This window comes from Danio aesculapii, chromosome 12, assembly GCF_903798145.1.
Source record: "Danio aesculapii chromosome 12, fDanAes4.1, whole genome shotgun sequence".
Lineage (NCBI taxonomy): Eukaryota > Metazoa > Chordata > Actinopteri > Cypriniformes > Danionidae > Danio > Danio aesculapii.
Window position 1 is genome coordinate 31,047,813 of NC_079446.1, and position 21,848 is coordinate 31,069,660.

At 35.5% G+C, this 21,848-nt stretch overlaps 1 protein-coding gene across 1 annotated transcript in view; it reads right to left on the reverse strand.

The window, feature by feature from the left end:
• nrg3b (neuregulin 3b) overlaps positions 1 to 21,848 on the reverse strand; it is a 304,468-nt gene that overhangs the window by 104,883 nt on the left and 177,737 nt on the right. Inside the window, exon 2 of the mRNA XM_056470054.1 lies at positions 4,931 to 5,063. Coding sequence (XP_056326029.1) covers positions 4,931 to 5,063 — 133 coding nt within the window. The remainder of the gene's footprint in view (positions 1 to 4,930; positions 5,064 to 21,848) is intronic.

Genomic DNA, 21,848 nt, shown 5'->3' on the forward strand with positions numbered 1-21,848 from the left:
TGTGCACATCACAAACTGGGAAACCCACATTAGCAATGATCAACCTCTGTGCTTTATTTTGCTTGAGAACTGATGTGGTTGGAACCCAAGTTTATTCTCTAAGGAACCCTCTTAAGTGGTGGACTTGTACATTCTGATCATAACTGCGTCATAGCTTATTACCATAAAGTTGACCTGATTTCAACTTTCCTTGACACTCACACTGTCCAGAACAATGTGAAAAGCATTGCTTTCACATTACGCTGTAAAAAGGATCTGTTAATTAACAGTTTCCATATTTTGTTATTCACACGTGTTTTTCATTTTGCATTATGGAACCTTGATCTCTGCTCTGTCGATTTTTCATGTTGAAAATTCAACTCTACAGCTTAACAAAGTGACTTTTATTGACATTTTAGTATATTGAAAGAATGTAATGTTTAAGAAATCATATTTAGAAAAATAAGTCTGCAACATAACAGAAAAATATATTGGCAGCTTAATTAAAGCATTTTGTACCTTAATATACAACACCAACCCAGACAATATATCACTTTAAACTATTAAAAATGTTAACAAAAAACACTTCTTCAAAATTTCAAGCTTAAAAGTTGTTGTAAGATAGATTAAGGCCATGTAATGCAATTCAAAAGTATAAATGAACAGAAATATATGTACAGTTGAAGTCAAAATTATTAGCCCCCCTGTTTATTTTTTTCCCCAATTTCTGTTTAACAGGGAGAAGATTTTTTTTTCAACACATTTCTAAATATCATAGTTTTAATAACTCATTTCTAATAACTGATTTGGCGACGCAGTGGGGCAGTAGGTAGTGCTGTCGCCTCACAGCAAGAAGGTCGCGGGTTTGAGCCTCGGCTGGGTCAGTTGGCATTTCTGTGTGGAGTATGCATGTTCTCCCTGCGTTCGCGTGGGTTTCCTCCAGGTGCTCCGATTTCCCCCACAGTCCAAAGACATGCGGTACAGGTGAATTGGGTAGGCTAAATTGGGTAGGCTAAATTGTCCGTAGTGTATGAGTGTGTATGAATGTTTCCCAGAGATGGGTTGCAGCTGGAAGCTGAATTTATTTTCACATTTAAAGTCAGCATGAAATGGAAGTTAAGCTCATTCCTTTTTCCCCTTTCGGGATATACATCCGAATTAAGCAGATTTTGCATGATTTTGTCCTTTGAAAACTGATTGGATTGTTGGAAGATGGGTGTTTCTAGCAAAATGGAGGAAGATTTGAATGCCAGTTACTCAGTTGTGGGACATTACTGTTCTAATGCTCGATGATGACAAGAACAAGGAGCTAAATTTTACAGACAGAATCTTATCATATTTGTTTGATGGGGCAAAAAAGAAAAATAATTCTAAATTATAAAAATAAAAATATGATAATAACACAATTTTTACTGATTCTGTTAAAGTAGTGCATCAAATACATTTTTTCACAGGTTTAATGACCTTATTATGAAAACTACAGGTAGCTTTTGTCATTTTCCTAAGCATATTTTACTGTATTTTCACTCATCAGGCAAGAAAATAAACTCTATGGGCCCTACCAAACACCCGGCGCAATAAGGCGCAAGATGTGTATGGTGCAATTTGTTGCTATTGCACGTTGTTTAAATACTGTAGCAAATCCATTTGCACCACTTTGTGGACTCAAGGGTGTTTATTCTTTTTTTCAGTTTATTCATGACAATTTGCAATAGTATAATGTTGTTATTATTAGTAGTAGTATCATTTATTATATGTCTATTTATATTTGTTCTAATAAAACAAGTTTAAGTTTGTCCAGCTGTCTGGTTTTGGAAATGTACAGTATAGGATGGATGCGATTAAACATAACTCCGTTTTTTGACCACACTTCATTATTATTGTTCATTTATTCGTTTGCTGGAAATTAGAACTGAATATAGAAATAGTTTTGAAACAAATCTTTGTGTATCTAGGCTAATGGATGTCATCTGTGGAGTGAGTACAACACTGTTTTCTTACTCAATAAAAGTAAAAAGGTGGAATGGAGGAAACTCATTCTTTATCCTCGAGTAGATGGTCTCAATAATGGTTTTCTCGCTAGTGAAGCATTCAGTTTTTCTACTTACAGAGTCGCCATGTAAATAGCAAATGCGCAATAGCGTGATGCAACTGACTTATAAAGGGAATGGGAGATGAGACTCTGACCATGCGCCGGGGTGCAAACCGTTTTTTCGTCCTTAAAATAGCAAAAGTGGATTCAGAAATGCCCTTAATGCTTCTGTGGCATGCGCTTTAGACTATGCCCTTAGATTGTTAAAATAGAGCCGTATATACTTTAACTGCCCCATGTCACCTTATTAAAATAAAGAGTACATTTTGATTTCATGCCGACCTTAACTTAAACAGAAGTCATTATATAGGGTTTGTGATGTTCAACTCTCAAAAGATTGTTGTTAAATTGATCAAGTGTTAATAATTGGGCAATTAAGTTTAGCTTTTAACCAAGTTTACTTATTATTATATTACATATTTAAAAAAAATAATGGATTAAATTTTAATTTAAGTATTAAAATTAAGTTCAGAAGAAAAGAGAATGAAGAAAAACAACAGCAAAAACTGAATTTTATTTTCACTCATCAGACTCCGTGAACTCTGTATATTTATACTGCTCCATGTTACTTTATGAAGGCAAGAAGAGGACATTTTGATTTCATGCCGACTTTAACTTAAAAACAAGTCATTTTATAGGGTTTGTGATGTTTTAATGATGTTGAACTTTCAATAGAATAGGCAAGTTAGTTTAGAGGGGGTCTGCGGCGTCTTAAAAAGTATTAAAAGTTGATAAATTAATTATGAGAAAATTAAGGCCCTTAAAAGTATTAATAAGCCTTAATCCCGTTTAGCTTGGTCTTAAATTTTGTTTAAGCGTTGTCCAATGTGTTTGACTCCAAAAAAGCCTAAATATATTTATTTTCCTCGATTGGTTCGAACCGGGAGCATCTGACCAAGCTCCTCTTTCCGGGTGATGTCACGTAATTTGTGAAAAAATGCGGGGAGGTAATGTGACGCTCTCTACATGGAGCTAATGCTGGCGAGGCAATTTGTTCCGGCCCTCCAAATAGTGTGACCAAGATATCAAAAACAGATTTAGTTCAGTCGAAAAACAGCCACTAAATTTATGAAGTGATGAGCATCTGTTCAATACAGCATGAGTCACCTGACATTAAGCGAGTGAGTGGCGCGAGCAGCTGAAAACATTTGGATACTTAATCGTCAACGCCGCGTTTCTGTTGCAAAAAACAAAACTACTGCAAATAAACAAAGTTATGCCCTCTGTGCGCTAGTTTAAAGTTTTCCGAGTTTATAGCTACACCAAGGCTAGAAAACATCTCATGCCATAGTGGTGACAGTTGTACGTGGCTTTAAGCACATTACAAACAAAAGATATGCTAAACGAATTATTACAAAGTATTAAAATGATTATGTACGCATAAACGCAGATGATACATAAACGCATATTAAATGAACAGTTAATTTAAATACTTACCTAATTTAAAGCTTAACTTTACATTAGACGTGATAACTGTGAAACCATGATTACTCTTCAGACTATATAATCATACAACCAAAATCTATAATTGTTGCATCCATAATTGTTATGCAGTTTAAAACATGAATGAGTCTGAATGTAGAAGAAGCCTACTTAAGCAATGCACTGCTTTTGTTGTTCTTTGAAATACAACCTTTGAATGTTTGTAAAAAAAAGCCTACTGTACAATGGACTGATGTTATGTAGTTTCAAAATACAATAAATTAACATTTTAATGTAGAAAAATACAACGTGGCTGTCTTAAGAAGCAAAAATACAACATATGGGCTCTTATATGCTGTTGTGTCAACGCTCACATTGCAAATCATTTTTCTCCTGCCCCTCATTTGGAATGCTTTTCATGAACTGGCCTCCATGACAAACTAATTGAATAGTTCTGCCATAGGGCAAAAATGGGATAATGCACGTTTGCGTACTCCTGATTGGAGAAAGACGAGTTTAAACAGTGGCTGAAGCCTGTCGCTGAAAACAACCGCGTAATTTGTTCTTTCAAGGTTTGATTCTTCCGAGCTTATCTGAGTTCTGTTGCATGGATGTGCTCCATTCATTTATTTAACTACAACTGTTTATTAACAACTGTTTATTAAGTTAAAGCTTTGATACTGATTAGAACTTGAAGTGGCGATGAGGTCTTAAAATATTCTGAGAAGGTCTTTAAAAAGTCTTGAAAAGTTATTGAAATTTCCTTTAGGGTTCCTGCATATACCCTGGTTTAGTTTTTAACCAAGTTTATTTATTTATATTAAGTATAACTTTAATTAATTTAAAATATTTAAAAAATAATGAATTACAGTTTATATCAAAGTATTAAAATTAACTTCAGAAAAAAAAATGGAGAAAAACAACTACAAAAACTCACTTTGGGAAACAAATAAGCATTTTTTTATTTTATTTTATTTTTATTTTTTTTACATTTGCCTCACCATAATTTATTATTACTCATCAGATAAGAAAATAAACTTTTTTTATACTGCCCCATGTCACCTTATGAAACTAAGAAGAGAACATTTTGATTTCATGCTGACTTTAACTTGAGATAAACAAAAGTCATTTTATAGGGTTTGTGATGTTCTTTAAACTTTTACTTTAGTTTTTTAATTAATATGACATATTTTAAAATAATGAATTACATTTTAAATTGAGTATTAAAATGAAGCTCAGAAACAAAGAGAATGCAGAAAAACAACAACAAACAACAACAAAATGAATTTGTGGAAAAAAGAGATAGCATAGGCATAGGTAACAACCATAAAACACAGATTTTGGAGTTTGCTGTCGTCACTGTAGAAAAGGTAAAGATGGAAATCCACTTTCATTTGATACACACACACACACACACACACACAAAGGTAGACTCACCTGCAGTGTCTGTGCACTCCTGCCACAGTTTCAATGATGAAGCACTCGCCCTCATTCAAACAGAAGGCCATCTCCTGACTGTCCTGGCAGGGCTTGAAGAACTCCGAACGCACCGTGGAGGTTGTGGGAGCAACTGTGTGTAAAAAGAGACAGGAGGAGGGTGCAAAAAAGAGGAAGGGGAACAGAAAGAGATTAATCAAGATTAAATCAGTTTAATCAAATGAATCAAACACTAATAATCCATCCATTTCCATAACGTCCGTTCCGATGATAAAATTACATCTGAGTGATTTCTCAATATTATGACATGAATGCTGTTAATTGAATCACACGTTCAAGTATGATGGTTTCACAACCACTTCACTGATTACAAATGAGCCCATGTGAGGATGGAGAATATGTTCTACAGTCTATTATTGAGCTTATATAGGGTATGGGGGTTTAATGACTCAGGCCATCAGAGATAATAAAGCTCATTTAATAAGCTGTAACTGGGATTTTTCACCATTTTAATATGTTGTGATGTCACTGTAGCTGCATAAGTTCTGGCTGCAGTGTAAATCAAGCGCAGAAGTTCATTTCTTCTGCTTTCTTCACAACTAGTTAAAGCGCAAAATATAAAATAAGAAATGTATAATACAGTTGAAGTCAGAATTATTAGCCTCCCTTTGAATTTTTTTCTTTTTTAAAAATTTACCAAATGATGTTTAACAGAGCAAGGACATTTTCACAGTATGTCTGATAATATTTTTTTCTTCTGGAGAAAGTCCCAGAATTATTAGTGCCTTTAAGCTATATTTTTTTCGACTGTCTACAGAATAAACCATCATTATACAAGAACTTGCCTAATAACCCTAACCTGCCTAGTTAACCTAATTAACCTAGTTAAGTCTTTAAATGTTTATTTAACATTAAGTAGTCATAAGAAATGAGTTATTAAAACTATTATGTTTAGAAATGTGCTGAAAAAAACTTCTCTCTGTTAAACAGAAATTGGGGGAAAAATAAACATGGGGGCTAATAATTCTTCTGTATCTCGTGTAATAGCTAAATCTGTTTCAAATGCATAAAGATGTCAGTAAAACAATAACATTGTATTTTTCACAAACATAAATTGACCAGATTTTATTAGTTAGCTATCAGAAATAACTCAAGAGATCAACGTTTTGCTAAATAGATGTGCTGGATTATAAATTGATTATATTTTTTGACAAGGTCAAGTTTATTTATATACTTGTATTTCCAGACAAAATGGTAAGTGATTTAAATAAAATTGTAATAAAATAATCATAAAATAATTAATAAATCAAATTGTTTTTCTTTACCTGTTGGTGATGTTCAACTCCGTTTTATCTGATTAACTTTAATAAATCATAAATAAACTATTTTCCATAGACATTTAAAAGTTTTTAATTAGCAATTCAAATTAAATTAAACAATGAATAAATAGTCATGTACTTGTTTTTTGGCCAAGAACATTTTTCATATTCAGTGCTCAGCATAATTGAGTACACCCCGTTTTGAAAATGAATATTTTATCCATAATCAATGGATATAGGCAATGTATTTTGCTGCATTTAAACAAAACAGATTTATTAAACAAATATATTTATTAAAAATAATATTAAGTCACATTTACAATATTTAGAAATTGAAAGATAATACAATTCATGCAAAATATTGAAATATTGAACTAACTTTTTCATTTGTTTTTCTTCTCTTGATTTTTCCTCTTTTTTCAAATGTGTATTTAATATTTTTCTATAACATATAAATTTGGGTTCACTAGTGTTTGGACCAATATCGTAAGTTGTTTTGTTAGATAAGCTCCAGATTTGGCTTCAGTACTGATTAATCTAATGTATATGAACAAATATAATGTTTTATAGCTTCCTATTCAAAATATGAATTTAAAAGATAGATTTGTGAGGGGTGTACTTATATATAAATAATTAGCTAAATATAATTTGTGCTTAAATGACATTGAGATCCCTGTAAAGAATGTTATTTTAAGTACAGCGCTTCGAACGGGGTATCCTGGCTACACGATCCCACAGACACTTTTGCACCTTTCCCTTAAATACTCAAATCACAACAAACCATCATAAATTCAAGACAATAAAAGCTTCTCAAAGACCATTGTCTGGTCATGAGTTGAAGTGAAGGCTATTTTCCCTCGAGTGGCAAAGATCTTATTAAAGTCAAATCCAAATTAACAGATATAAAGGAGATTGTGAAATATTACTGTGAAATTGAGACCACTTTACCAATCACACAAAGACATTTAAAATGATACCAAACATGAATATAGAGCTACAAGATACACCATATTGAAAACTTAGACATTCTGTGTTGAATGTCAGTAATCTGCTCTGATAGAGAAGGTAGATTCAAGGGTGGTTCTGGATGGGTGACTGGGACAGTTGAAGAACTGGTTTCCCAGCTGATCTTGTTCTCAGATTAGAATGTTTATTGTTTTCATAGAATGTTTATACTTTAGTGCCTGACAATTCTCGTAGTCTTGCTTCGTGGAATTCCATAACAGTTTTCAGGGTATGATATTATGGAGAGACTTTGCCATCTTTACATACCCATTTCGAAAGGTCCACAGCAAAACAATATATAGGTAGAAACAACTTCAATCAGTGTCAACTCTCTCTTCTATGAATATTGATTCATTCAGGTCTTTTTTTAAATAAACCTTGGACAAATCATAAATGTATGTATGCCTGATTATCGCAAAATATATGAAGCACGTAACATCATAGTGACCACAATGCGTTGTTGGTTTAATATATTTAATTACTGCCATTTATAAACATAAATAACCTGTCTAATAAAGACTGAATCAGCATGCTGGTCAAGGCTGCATTAGCACCTTCCTGTTGTTCTGCATTCAATGATTCACATAAAGTCGTTCTCAGAAAGCACTGCTGCTTATAAATGACCGCCTGCACCTTTAAATCTGGATCAAAACAGGCCAAGTCCAACGAATCTGGTTCCTTTGACCCTTCCTCAGACATGCCTGACTTGAACATGGACATGGCATCTGCTGTGTTGTTAGCAGTCACTCTGAATACACAAGCAAGGCCTGTGGCACCTGGTGCGTGTTTACCATACCACCACCAACCATGCCCACTAGCAGAAAACAATGCACTGAGAGCATGCACACACATAATCTCCCAGACATCTGCCACGAGATGAAATAAAGCAGAGACATTCATAAGCGAGGCAAAGACGCCGATACATCTGTAGTCTGCAGCTGCCAGCAGAAGAGCCAGTGTTAGTGTGAGTCCCGGTCAAAAACGCGGCTGTCCAAATAGCACCTGCAGTAACACTGGAAAGGTCAAATCAATCTGTTGTGCTCATGTATTGATGGATAAATCTGGGGTCGCTGGTGCAGAAGACGATGACGGATTAGAAAACTGTTGAAACAAGAAAAAGAGAACGAGGATGCTTGGTTCGTTTGAGGAAGCTGCGATGGATGACTTCATTACATGAAGTCACACGTTGGCCAAAAGCGACTGCTTTGCACCATAAACAAAACAATAACAGCGCCAAACGCCTTATCCTCACCCTCAGACAGCAACAGACAGACTGAATTTTTCAAATCCTCTTGTTCGAGTGTCCACAAATGCTGGCTTTTATGACTCGGCATAAATCATCTCGGAGGCATCGATCAAATGACCATTGATCTGCACATTTTGTTGTTAAAACGGAGGATTCTGTTGGGGAGATTATTAGTCTCATTTTTCTCAAGAGTGGCGTTTCCTATCTGACTGGTATACTGCTGCTGACCGGCTAGTCGATTGGCAATCAGCAGTGTTTACTGTGTGACCCAGGGCTACTTATGGACTGATCTCTCGCCACAGCAGTTCTAATATAGGTGCTCATAAAACCTGCCATATCGAGCCCATCCGCAGGCGAGGACCACCGGAACATGCAATAATCATTGCAGGACTGTATTAAAAGAGAGAGAATTCCTGTATAATAAACACACGATCTCTCAAGAGGGGTGGCGGAAATGTTCAGCGAATTAATGAACGTAGCAATCGATGCTCTGGGATTCAGAAGAGCTATTAGCAATCAGCTTCATTTTAGGAGTGATCATTGATGAGTTGATTCAATCAAAGGTAGCGAACGCCTGCAGAGACAGCACCGAGGCATAGCACCCACAATGTCCGCTTTATTCTTTTTGCTTTCTATTGACAGGTTATTGAAACAGAACGGAAACCGAGAACATGCAGGCGACGACCCCCACTATTCGGTCTAATTAAGTCTGCAGGGAGGTAATGATTTCCTCTACACACAACGGGCTTTGCTGTAAAAGCACACGTTTACAAAAGTGATGAAATCTAAAGGTGGAAGTGTGGAAATGAATATAGATGACTGTGCAGATTTCATTCTTGGAGTGTGTCGCTACCAGTAGAGTCCGTCAGAGGAAAAACGGCCGCATTCACACTGCGCACCTGCGCTGCGGGACTCGAGAGCGCTCTCTGTACATCAGACGCTGAGCTTCCATGGGCGCCCAGCTCATGCATGACATGATAATTGCTCGGCTTCTGCTTATTTAGTGATAAATCCTCCCCTCTTGTTATTCCCCAAATGGTTTGTCATAACATTTGATTCATCCCAGTTGCATTTAAAATTAGCTTTTTTTTTCCTGGAAGGCAATCTACACAAGTAAGCCCCTTGATAAGTTCCATGAAATGGTCTTACAGCAGTTTAAATTGAATCACAAATCCTGAGGGTTATTTATCTTGAGTAGAGGATGTATGATGAGGTAAAGGACAGCTCTGGCTGAACCTCCTTTTACATTCGCAACAGTCTTAATTCTTTGTGGCATAGATTTAACAACATGTTAAAAACATCCCTTGGCAATCTTGGTAGCATTATACACTCTCAGAAATAGAAGTACACAAGCTGTCACTGGGGCAGACCCTTTTCAAAAGATATACTTTTGTACCTTTAAGGTACCACAAGGTACACTTTGTACTTTTAAGGTGCTAATATGTACCTTGACAGTACAGATGTGTACCATTAAGGTACCAATGGTGCAAAAGTGTACCTTTGAAAAGGTAGCACCTCAGTGACAGCTTGTGTATCTTTATTTCTGAGAGAGTTGAGTTGTGGTTGTTTTGTTCTCTCCCTTTTTTGACCATTCTCTGTAAACCACAGACACAGTTGTGGGTGAAAATCTCAGTGGATAATCGGTTTCTGAAATACTCAGACTGGTCCATCTGGCACCAACAACCCTGCCATGTTAAAAGACTCAAATCACCTTTCTTTTCAGTTCTGACGCATGTTTGAAGTTAAGCAGATTGTGCTGAACACATATACATGCCTAGATTTTTTGAGCTGCCGCCATGCAATTTAAAAAATAAACCCCAGGCACTTATGTGAGCCCACTGTTGAAAAACATGTTGAATGCATGTAACATTTAACGACATGCAGAATTCAGGTCATGCTGTAGTTATATGTGAAAACCAATACAGTTGGCTAAAAACAACTTAATGTGGTGACTATGTTTTTAAAAACAATTATTAAAGTAAGGCGTAAGGACGTGAATGCACTGTGGTGCTGTTTTTTTTTAACATTTCAGTGCTTACGAATAGATTGCATCAAAAAAGAGCATGAGCCATCTTGACAAACTATACATCAGTCTAAATCTACAACCCTGAAGCAGCCATTGTAGCTAGTTGTTTTTTAATGGGAAGCTTATAAAGAATGTGTTTGCTAAATTTGTCAAAGTTGTACAGAACACGCTTATTTGATATGGAGTATATCATCGTAGTTACAGGACACACACGCATTCATTGCTATGCATCACAGTTTATTTTAAAGGGTAAGAATCCTCAGAACAACATCCCATAGAGCACATTTAGTCCAACAACACAATAGTGTTGAATTATGAATGGTTATTCCTTTGTTTATGTCACAGTTTCTGCCGGAGACCTGTTGTTTACATTGTTTGCAATGTTACTTATGCGTGAAAATGGCGTCTTTGTAGTAAAAAGCAAGTCGATGTCATAACTTACAGTGTTACAAATAAAATGAGACCACGAAGTCAAAGTTATTGTTACTAAAATCTAAACAAAGCAGTCGAGTGTTTTGACATTCTGCATATGCTATCTGTGTGAGCCACTTTTAGCTAGTACCTTTCTTTCTATTTTGACTCTATTTTGACTGATGGAAAATTTAGCCAATGGGTGTATGCTCTTTCAAAATATGGTACTATTATTATTTTTATTTGCAATAACAGCAGTAAAACAATTTGGTTTTACTGTAGAGGTGATACTGTATGTTGAGAGACAGAAACACCCAATTTCTTTTATTAAAATATTAAATGTCATGTATTTAGCATCTTCATTTTTCTTCTGAACTATAATTAGAAGTAATAGTTTGAATTGAATCATCATTGGAGCTGTTTGATTTAATTGAAGTGTTGTAGTAATCACGTCAATTTAAATAAATCAGACTTTCCAATGTTTAATATGAATGAGAGAGCGAGTGGGCAGGATAATGCATTTTACAACAACCTAAGCTACATTATACAAATAAAAAAAAGAAAAAAGAAAGTATCATTGCACAGAGTGTATGTATGTGTAAGCATATGTATATTCAAGACAGAAGATCAAAAATACTTCTCAAATGTAGTCAGGGAGGCCAGGGCAAGTGTAACCCACAAAACTCCTACAGTCACAAACAAGCTACAGCGATGACACTTCTCAGAATATACTGTATTCATTCGTGCTCTTGCTCTGCCTAAGAAAAAGAATCTTGTCACTTTCTATAAAAATCCAATGTCAAATGTTCTTCTTTATGCTCTCTAAAGTTTGAATGCAGTTGAATTTAAATGTACACCTTGGTTGTTGATTGAAGGTTAAAACATAAATAAAAGTTGCAAGCTCTATGGCTGGTCGATGCCATTGGGGTATGGGGCAATAACATTTAGAGCAATAGTTTATATTAAACATAAAACTATGAAATACAAAACTATTCTACTTAAAGATGAAAATAAAAATGTGTTATTAATTGACACCCTCAGGCCATCCAAGATGTAGGTAAAGAATTTTATGTGGTCCTTGTTGATTCATAAAATTGCAACCATGATTATGAGAGTGGGGGAAAAAGCATATCAGAGATATGAAAGAATGCACAGTAATTATTTGTGACTCCTGATTTCAGCAGGCACAGTACGTCAACATGACGTCAGATTGTGGTTGTACCCCAATGTTATGCTGAAGTTGTATTTTGTTTGGAAATGAAAATCGGGTTGACGTCAGAACTCAACGTCAGGCTGATGCCAACATCCAATGTCCGGCCTAAAACAAACCAAATATCAATGTCTAACAAGAGCTATGTTTATTCATTCATTTTCTTTTCGGCTTAGTCCCTTTATTAATCTGGGGTCGCCACAGCAGAATGAACCGCCAACTTATCCAGCATATGCTTTACGCAGCGGATGCCCTTCCAGATGCAACCCACCACTGGGTATAACCCATACACACACACTGTACACTACGGTCAATTTAGCTTACCCAATTCACCTGTACCACATGTCTTTGGACTGTGGGGGAAACCGGAGCACCTGGAGGAAACCAACGTAAACACGGTGAGAACATGTAAACTCCACACAGAAACGCCAACTGATACAGCCGAGGCTCGAACCAGCAACTTTCTTGCTGTGAGGCAATCGTGCTACCCACTGCCCCACCGTGCAGCCCAATAGCTTTGTTTCCATCTAAACATGTGAATTAAAATTATGCGCAAAACTGCAGTATCGCATAAAAGGACAATAGTATCACATATAAAGACAATAAAGTAGCGTTTCCATCCAATGAGTCAAAGATAATAAAATCGTCACTTCCTGATTAACTGCCGCCAAATATCAAAAGTAATTTGGTGCGGTAGGAAAAGCGGCATGAATTTTCTTTATTTAATGAATGACTTGTGCCTCAGAAGACAATCCTGACACGCAGTGAACGCATGGTGGCATTTGAAGCGTTTGACGCTGATTGATTGGCGTTTGATTCTGGAGGTGATTAATAATATAATAACACTAATATTGAATTGATTATGGTGTTTTAGAATGACCAAAACATTTCAGATGTTTTACAATGTGCTCAGCCTGCTGGTTTGTCCATTCACACACATTTTCATTTTTAGCACATGATCGCATAACAAAACCACATCACTTTTTTCATGCACATACTGGAATTTGTTCAGTAAAAGTGTTTAAATCATAGTTTATGTGCATCTTTTCTTATCGAATTAAAAGTTTATCCTACTCCGTTATGCACATATTCAAAATGCGCATTTTCAAAATTGATGCAGATCTTGGCATTTCCATCAACTGGTTTTTTATGCGCATATCCAAAATGCGTGGGACGGAAACATGGCTATTGCTACAGCTTGACATTGTGTGGACGTTACCACTATGACATCTATCAGAGATTGGATTTTGCTTGCCATACCTGACGAATAAATTCAGTATTTGATGTCAATTTGATGTGATATTGGTTGAAGATGTTGGCTCGACTTTGAATTTTGGTCACTTTCCAACACAACCTACTGTAAAATAAACCAAATATCAACGCTTTTGACATCATTATTGAATGTCAAAATAACGTTGTCCTTAGTCGCTGGCTAGACATTGATATTTGATCACCTGACGTCACGATCTAAATCTAACCTAATATTAATGTCTTATGACGTCGTGTGCCTGCTGGGATGATACACTTAGGTCTTATGATGCAATGAAAGATCTGTGTAAGGAATTCAAGTTTTTTTTTTTCAAAATTACTGACTGTATTCTTAATTCATAGCTTTAGGCAAATGGTCCAGAGTGATGTCAGCTTTGCAAACATATCATTCTTTCACACACATCTCAGATGGCCTGAGGCCGAGTAAATTTTTTAAATGAATATTCTACCATCATTTACTCACCCTAACATGTTTTGTAAGGGTTTCTTTACATATTTGAAAATAATATTGGTAAGTGGTAGCCATTGATTCCATGCTGTTTTATTTAGAACGGCTACCATCAATTGTTTAATTAGCAACATTATTTAAAATATCTTATATAAGAAAAATTCTAGTACAGGTTTAAGTAGCAAATATGTGAGCAAGATTTAATTAAACCAATCCTTTTGTTAAATTTATTTTATCCAAAAATATTTCATCCAAAGCAAAAAATAATTACTTGGGGCCCACCCTAGAAGTTAAACGCAATTTTGTATCTGACAGCTAAAAGAATTACTGCCAGAGCAAAGGAGAAAACTGCTTGGTATTATTAATAAGTATTTTATTACGTTATTTAAGCACCATGGCGTTATTAGTTTCTCCTTTGTGAAGTAAAGTGGACAATGACGTGTATTAATCTGACTAATGCAATCTACTTATACACACAAAGAGAGAGAGAGAGACTAAAAGACAGCTGATAAATTTGTTATAGTCTGCAGCTATAAAGAAAAAAAAAGTAGAAATGTTTTTGGAAAGCAATTGCCTTGTTCTCCGCTACTTACAACAGATTAAAATATGTTCAAGTAGCTTTGAAATCGAAAGCAAATCACAGGCAGTTGTTCCACTCGTCGGCTCTGCACACAATGTTTTTTGTATTATATAATGTATGCGATGTACTGTAGCAGTTCAACAACTCAGCTGTGAAAATAATCAACCAATTTAAAAATCGCAGCATTCCTAACTCTAATTTACGATTCCCAAGTGATCCCATTCACTTTCTGGTCCCAAGACGCACAAATTGAACAGATGAAAGGAAAAGGGATTTAAAATATTAAAAAATACATCACTATTAAACAGGCCCACATGGTGCAAAGCGTGCACATCTATGTGTAAAAACACACATGCTTCCTGTCACAGCAGAGACAGCCGTGCGCATTTACATTTGTAACATTTTCCTGAAAGCCTTCCCGTAATCACCCTGCTCATTAGTGTGCTTATGTGCTGGCATTTCTCTGGGGAGACACCAGAATGAGCAGAGTTCTTCTGCGCTGTTTACTGCGCTGCACATCAAACACTGCACACACACAGAGCTGGAAGGTCTTCGGGGATCCTAGGCTTCGCTTTCCCATCATGCACCGCTGCCCACTGCCCTGCTGCTTTCTCCTGAGTGGTGTAGGGAGGCAGGGAGTCTGTGTCTGACCGCTGAGCGTACAGAGATTCCGGGATGAAAACACCACATATAAGCCCTGGCAATTCTGCTGTGTTTTGCATATTGTGAATAATGCATGTCAATACATTAGAATTAATGAAGGAGGAAAGTGTCTCCGGTCTTGACCAAGAAAAATACTTATTAAGGGCATATTTATGGGTCAAGATGTTGGATTATATAATAGTTGGTTCTGGTCCTCTAAATTGATTGGCCAGATTCCCAAGAGAGCTGATGTGCAGTTTAACAGCACTTGGATATTCTGTAGTTTTTATCACTTTGCTTGTTTACTTGTTTAAAGTGTTTCAGACCAGAGTGTGTGAGTGTTGTGGAGTAAAAGGGGGGCAACGGCCATGCACTTTTGAATCTTTGGTATTTAGGAAGCAGCTTTTCAGACAGACAGCATGTAAGTGATATTATCAAACACAGAGTTTTAGAAATCGAGCTATAATTTTGCTTTGCTAACAAGTTTGAATATTCATATGAACAATTAACTAATCTGCACACTCAATGAACTAATTAATGGTTTTAATAAATTAGTTGGAAAAATAAACATATTTAACGCCAGCTCAGGAAATTACATAAGAACTCAATCAATGAAATTAAGTGCTATGCGCAAACATGAACAAATGACTCAATAATTCAAGCACAGACACTTAAAGAATCCAGTGTTCTGAACAAACCCAATTGTTTTAAACCTATATGAATCTCTACATTGAACAAATTAATCAGTGAGTTAATGAATCAGAGTTTTGAATAAACCAGGCACTTGAATAAACCAATGTTCTGAACAAACGCAATTGTTTTAAACCTATATGAATCTCAACATTGAACAAATTAATCAGTGAGTTAATGAATCAGATTTATGAATAAACCAGGCACTTGAATAAACCAGTGTTCTGAACAAACTTGCTTGTTTGAATCCTAAATTAATCTGTAAAATGAACAGATTATTCAATCATGAATTAGTGAATCAGTGTTTTTAACAAATTGGTTGTGTAAATGATTCAACACCTTACTCAAAAGTATTAAATATTTAAATACAGAATTTTTTTTTTTTTAATGAATTGGTTGTTGGAGTTATGACTTGATTAACACTTAGTTTTAAACTTAAATGAATCAGTATTTTGAGTTAATTGGGCTCAGTAAACAACTCAATGAATCTCCTATGCTTGCAGTTGCTTGTTTCATTACTAGATGAATCAGTAAAGTAAATGACTCTTTGATTTACTCATAGACAATCATTTAAATGTATCATTTTAGAGAGAATGATGCAGTGACTCTCTTATAAAAACAAATTGGTTGAATAAAAAATTCAATGACTCATAAATAGTGAATTTTTAAATTACATGAATGATTTGTTTTGAATTAAATGGTTGGGTCAAATGACTTGATTAATGTAATCATAAAAAAACAGCAGGCAGCACATTGGCCCAGTGGGTAGCACAATCGCCTCACAGCAAGATGGTCACTGGTGCGAGCCCATGCTGGGTCATTTGGAATTTCTGTGTGGAGTTTGCATGTTCTCCCCGTGTTCACGTGGGTTTCCTCCAGGTGCTCCGGTTTCCCCAAGTCCAAAGACATGTACTATAGGTGAATTGGGTAAGCTAAATTTTCTGCAGTTTATGTGTGTGAATGAGAGTGTGTGGGTGGTTCCCAGTGATGGGTTGCGGCTGGAAGGGCATTCGCTGCGTAAAACATATGCAGGGTAAATTGGCGGTTCATTCCGCTGTGGCGACCCCAGATTAATAAAAGGACTAAGCTGAAAAGAAAATGAATGAATCAGTATTTTGAGTTAATTGGGTTCAGTGAACGACTTAATGAATTTCACATTCTTGCAATTGCTTGTATCATTACCTGATGAATCAGTAAAGTAAATGACTCTTTGATTTACTGATAATCATTTAAATGTATCATTTTAGAGAGAATTATTCAGTGACTTACTTATTTGAACAAATTGGTTGAGTAATTCAATTACATAAAGACAGTGAATTTTTAATTACAAAAAGAATAACTGTTTTAAACTAATTGGTTGTTGGAGTTATATGACTTGATTAATGTACTCATTAAAAACACCTACTTAGTTTTAATTTAAAATGAATCAGTAATTTGAATTAACTGGGCTCAGTGAACGACTCAGTGAATCTCTCATTCTTGAAGTTGCTTGTTTTATTACTGGATAAGTTGGTAAAATAAATGACTCTTTGATTTACTCATAGACAATCATTTAAATGTATCATTTTAGAGAGAATTATTCAGTGACTCACTTATTTGAACAAATTGGTTGAGTAAATGATTCAATGACTTACTTTAAAAAATGCATTATTTAATTACAGAATGAATCATTGTTTGGAATTAATTGGTTGGGTTATACGACTTGATTAATGTACTCATAAAAAAAACACTTACTTAGTTTTAATTTGAAATGAATCAGTATTGTGAATTAATTGGGCTCAGTTAATGACTCAGTGAATCTCCCATACTTGGAGTTGCTTGTTCCATTACTGAATGAATCAGTAAATTAAATGACTCTTTGATTTACTTATAGACAATCGTTTAAATGTATAATTTTAGAGAGAATGATTCAGTGACTCACTTATTTGAACAAATTGGTTGGGTAAATGATTCATTTACTTGTCTATAGCACTTGTTCACTGCTGCTCTTATAGTTGCTTCCTTGTCCTCATTTGTAAGTCGCTTTGGATAAAAGCGTCTGCTAAATGACTAAATGTAAATGTAAATGTTTAAAATTTACATTTTTTTTAAATTACAGAATGAATCGTTGTTTTGAATTAATTGGTTGGAGTTAAAAAACTTGATTAATGTACTACTTACTTATTTTAAATCTGAAATGAATTAAATTAAATATGGATTCATTTTGACACAGTGAATCTTCCATTCTTGCAGTTACTTGTTTCATTACTGGGTGAATCAGTAAAAGAATATTTAAAGTATAACAGTGTAGAAAGATTCACAAAAAAGCCATGTCGAGCTCTTGGAACGCCCTTCTACCAAATATGCCAAATTCATCAAACCTGAGAGCCAGAAATAGCTGTTTAATTATGGTAGCACTGTTGACATGTAGTTACTCAGAGATGAATGAAATGAACTTGCGCTCTCTGCATGAGTTCATTTATCTCTTGTTCACATTTAACCATGTGCGGGCCATGACACAAGTCACCTACGCACATGGTCACCTTTTGACAGCCTCCACCTTGCCTTTCCTGCTCACATCTACCCAATGGGGCCACCTGTCATGGACAAATGGAGGTTAGCGGTGGGACTAATGCGTAAAAGCGTACGCCTTACTGTCAGAGAGACGGCAGGTTACGAGTGTTTCTGCTTACTGACAGCTCATGATGGCTGTACACACAGACATCTGTCACACAGCAACAGTGCGCCCTGTCCTTCACCGGTCGGGGTGACAGGCCCTTGGGGCAACCTCCTGCAATAAGCATTTTCTTAACTCAACTTGTGCTGGGCAGAGCTGGTTCCATTTAAAATATATATATATATTTGTACTTAATGGTCTTCATGACATTCGGTTTCGTTAATGGCTCCTGAATGTCTCCATTCTTTCTCTGCCATGGAGGGAACACAGCAGTAAAATACTCTGACAATGTTTCTTACACAGCAGGACTGTGCTGATACCAAATCTACAGCAAAAGAAATCATGCTTTAGTAGAGTTGTGGCGTTCAGAGTGAATTGAATGTGATGGATGTATTACTTCATTCACTAAAAGAATTTTAATGCAATTGTAAAGTGTGTGGTTTTTTGAGACGTTAAAATATTCCCTGCTAAATACACAGAAAGAAGTACAACTCGCTGTGATACTATGAAAGATTGCTCTGTTTGAGGGTGCTTTTATAAGACAACCATGTAATAAAATGGAGACGTTTTGTCCTTTGCATTTTTATAAAGTTTTGCATTTAGATAACAGTATTTTAAAAATGATTTGTGTTCACACAGATCCATAAAAACAACTAAAACTTATGCAGGCCAAGCAGGAGGAGCATCATCCCACTTCTCACAAGACGTAAATGTAGTCACTTTTCTGAAATTACAGTAATTACAATAACACAATATACAGTTGTAGTCAAAATTGTGAGGCCTCCTGTGACTAATTTGTGACTAAATAATTTCTAATAACTACTTTCTTCTGTCTTTGCCATAATAAGAGTACATAACATTTTACTTTCTATTTTTAAGAAATCAGTATTCAGCTTCACAGTATAAGTGCAATTTAAAGGCTTGACTAAGTTCGGTTAAATAGGCAAGTCATTGGACAACGGTGGTTTGTTCTGTAGCCATTTGGAAAAAAAAAAACATTTCGTAAGGGTGTAATATTATTGACCTTAATTTATTTTAATTAGAAACTGCTTTTATTCAAGCCAAGTTAAAATAATCAAGACTTTCTGTAGAAGGAAATATCATTGATCTTTAAACATTACTTGGGCAATATTTTAAAAAGAATAAAGCTGGGGTCACACTTGACTTTACTTCCCATAGACTTCCATTCATATGCACGCGAATGCGTCAGACCGGAAACGCGGGGTCATGCGTCAAGTTTCGCATGTTGCTGCGGTGCAAAGTTCAAGCTTGGTGAACTCTGACCTGCAAAATCGCATCACTTGACTGCGTGAGACCAATTGAGGATCAAAATAGGACCTCTCTGGACAGAAATGTAAAACATGGAGCAATTGCTGGCTTTTTTAAATGTCTAACCATCTTGTTTAATCCTGCCCCTTTTCGCAGCGCCATACGACAGAATTTCGCACACACTAAGCCCAGTGTGACCGTAGCTTAAAGCTTCCACAGGAGGACTAATCATTTTGATTTTAACTGTATTTAGAGGGACAAACCAGCAAACAATCTTGTGTTTAATAGACATCTAAGGGATATCTAAATGTAGACAGCTTGGCTAAAACAAGGCTAAACTTGAGCTGTCAGTGAAAATTTTATAGACATCTAAGAATAGCCCAAACCTAGACTAGTGGTCAAATAGACAGATTAAACTTTATGTGTAGTCATTCATTTCTGTTTATTTGATGACTAGTCTAGTTTTGGCCTATTTTTAGATGTCTATTAGACTTTCACTGACAGCCCAAATCTAGCCTTGTTTAAGCCAAGATGTCTATGTTTAGACATCTATTATAGACATCTATTAGATATCTTTTAAAAACAAAAAATGCTTGCTTGGAAGTAACATCTTGCTAAACTATGTCTCTCATGCTAGATTTACAATGTTATTTATTGTAAAAATGTCATCACAGTGGGGCAGCATGGTGGCTCAGTGGTTAGCACTGTTGCCTCACAGCAAGAAGGTTGCTGGTTTAAGTTCCAGCTGGGCTAGTTGGAATTTCTGTGTGGTGTTTACATGTTCTCCCCGGGTTTTATGCGGTGCTTTGGTTTCCCACACATCCTAAAGAAGTGCTATAGGTGAATTGGTGTGAAGTGTATGGGTGTTTTCCAGTACTAGGTTGTGGCTGCAAGGGCATCGACTGCATAAAACATATACGGAAAAGTTGGTGGTTCATTCCACTGTGGCAACCAATATTAAGGCCATATTAGCTTAACCAATGGAGTGAGGTGTGAGTTAAACTTTCTGTTTGGCCAAAAAATGGCAAACAGAGGGAATTTTCCAAAAATCTTTTAAAAGCCACAATTGTTTTCAAGCAATATAAGCATCAATTCTACATTACCACTTTAAAAGAACCAAAATCACTAATTTCCATGCAATTTCCATCTGTACTTAACCTACAAGGACCAAGGAAAAAAGCTCAGCCTACTTTAACAAATAGAGATAAATGATGGGTACCAATGATCGCCTGAAACACACTGGGGTTATGGATTAAGTATATAGATCTGCTAATGTCTTTAGTCTTGTGAGAGCATTTTTACTCTATCCTTTGAGCATTTTCATTATGCTACGCAATTTAAAAGCTTTCACCTCTGAATTACAGTGAAGATGAAAAGGATGATTTACTTACAAAAAACGACAGTGGTAGAGAGTGCTACAGGGGCTACTTTCGTTAGATTTGATGCCACTGAAAGTCATTTTTGGACCGGAATATAGGACATTTTAATCTGTTCATAGAGACAACCATGAAATGAACACTTTCTTTCCTTTTTTAGGTGGAGCACCGTGTCCATTTTTCATTTAGATATTCTTGCAGTTCAGAAAGTACAGATGACAGCATGTATGAGGCAAGCAAAACTGCAACAAACTTGTATAATGAATCGCTGCACCAGCACAGCACCTTTTACATATTAGACAGCTGAAGTTTCCGAGTAAACAGTGATTTATCAAGCTGCGCTTGCATCAACATCATCACATTAGATCTCCTGGTCAGTTGCAATGTTATAGAATCGAAGTACCATATTTACCAGATTGATTTTGAACATTAAAGGAGTGTGTAAAAATTACTCACCCTCATGTCATTTCAAATCCCTAAAACTTTCGTTCATTTTGGAAGCACACATTTTTATTTATATATATATATATATATATATATATATATATATATATATATATATATATATATATATATATATATATATATATATATATATATATATATATATATATAGATAGATATTGTAGGTAAAATCTAAGAGCTCTCATAGAATCATAGAAAAAAAAATTGACATTTACAGTTCATTTGAAGGTTATCTAGGACAAATTGTAATTAATTTTGCAAAGGTTTTAAAAATCTTAGAAGTGCTAAAGTGTAGTCTGATCAAAT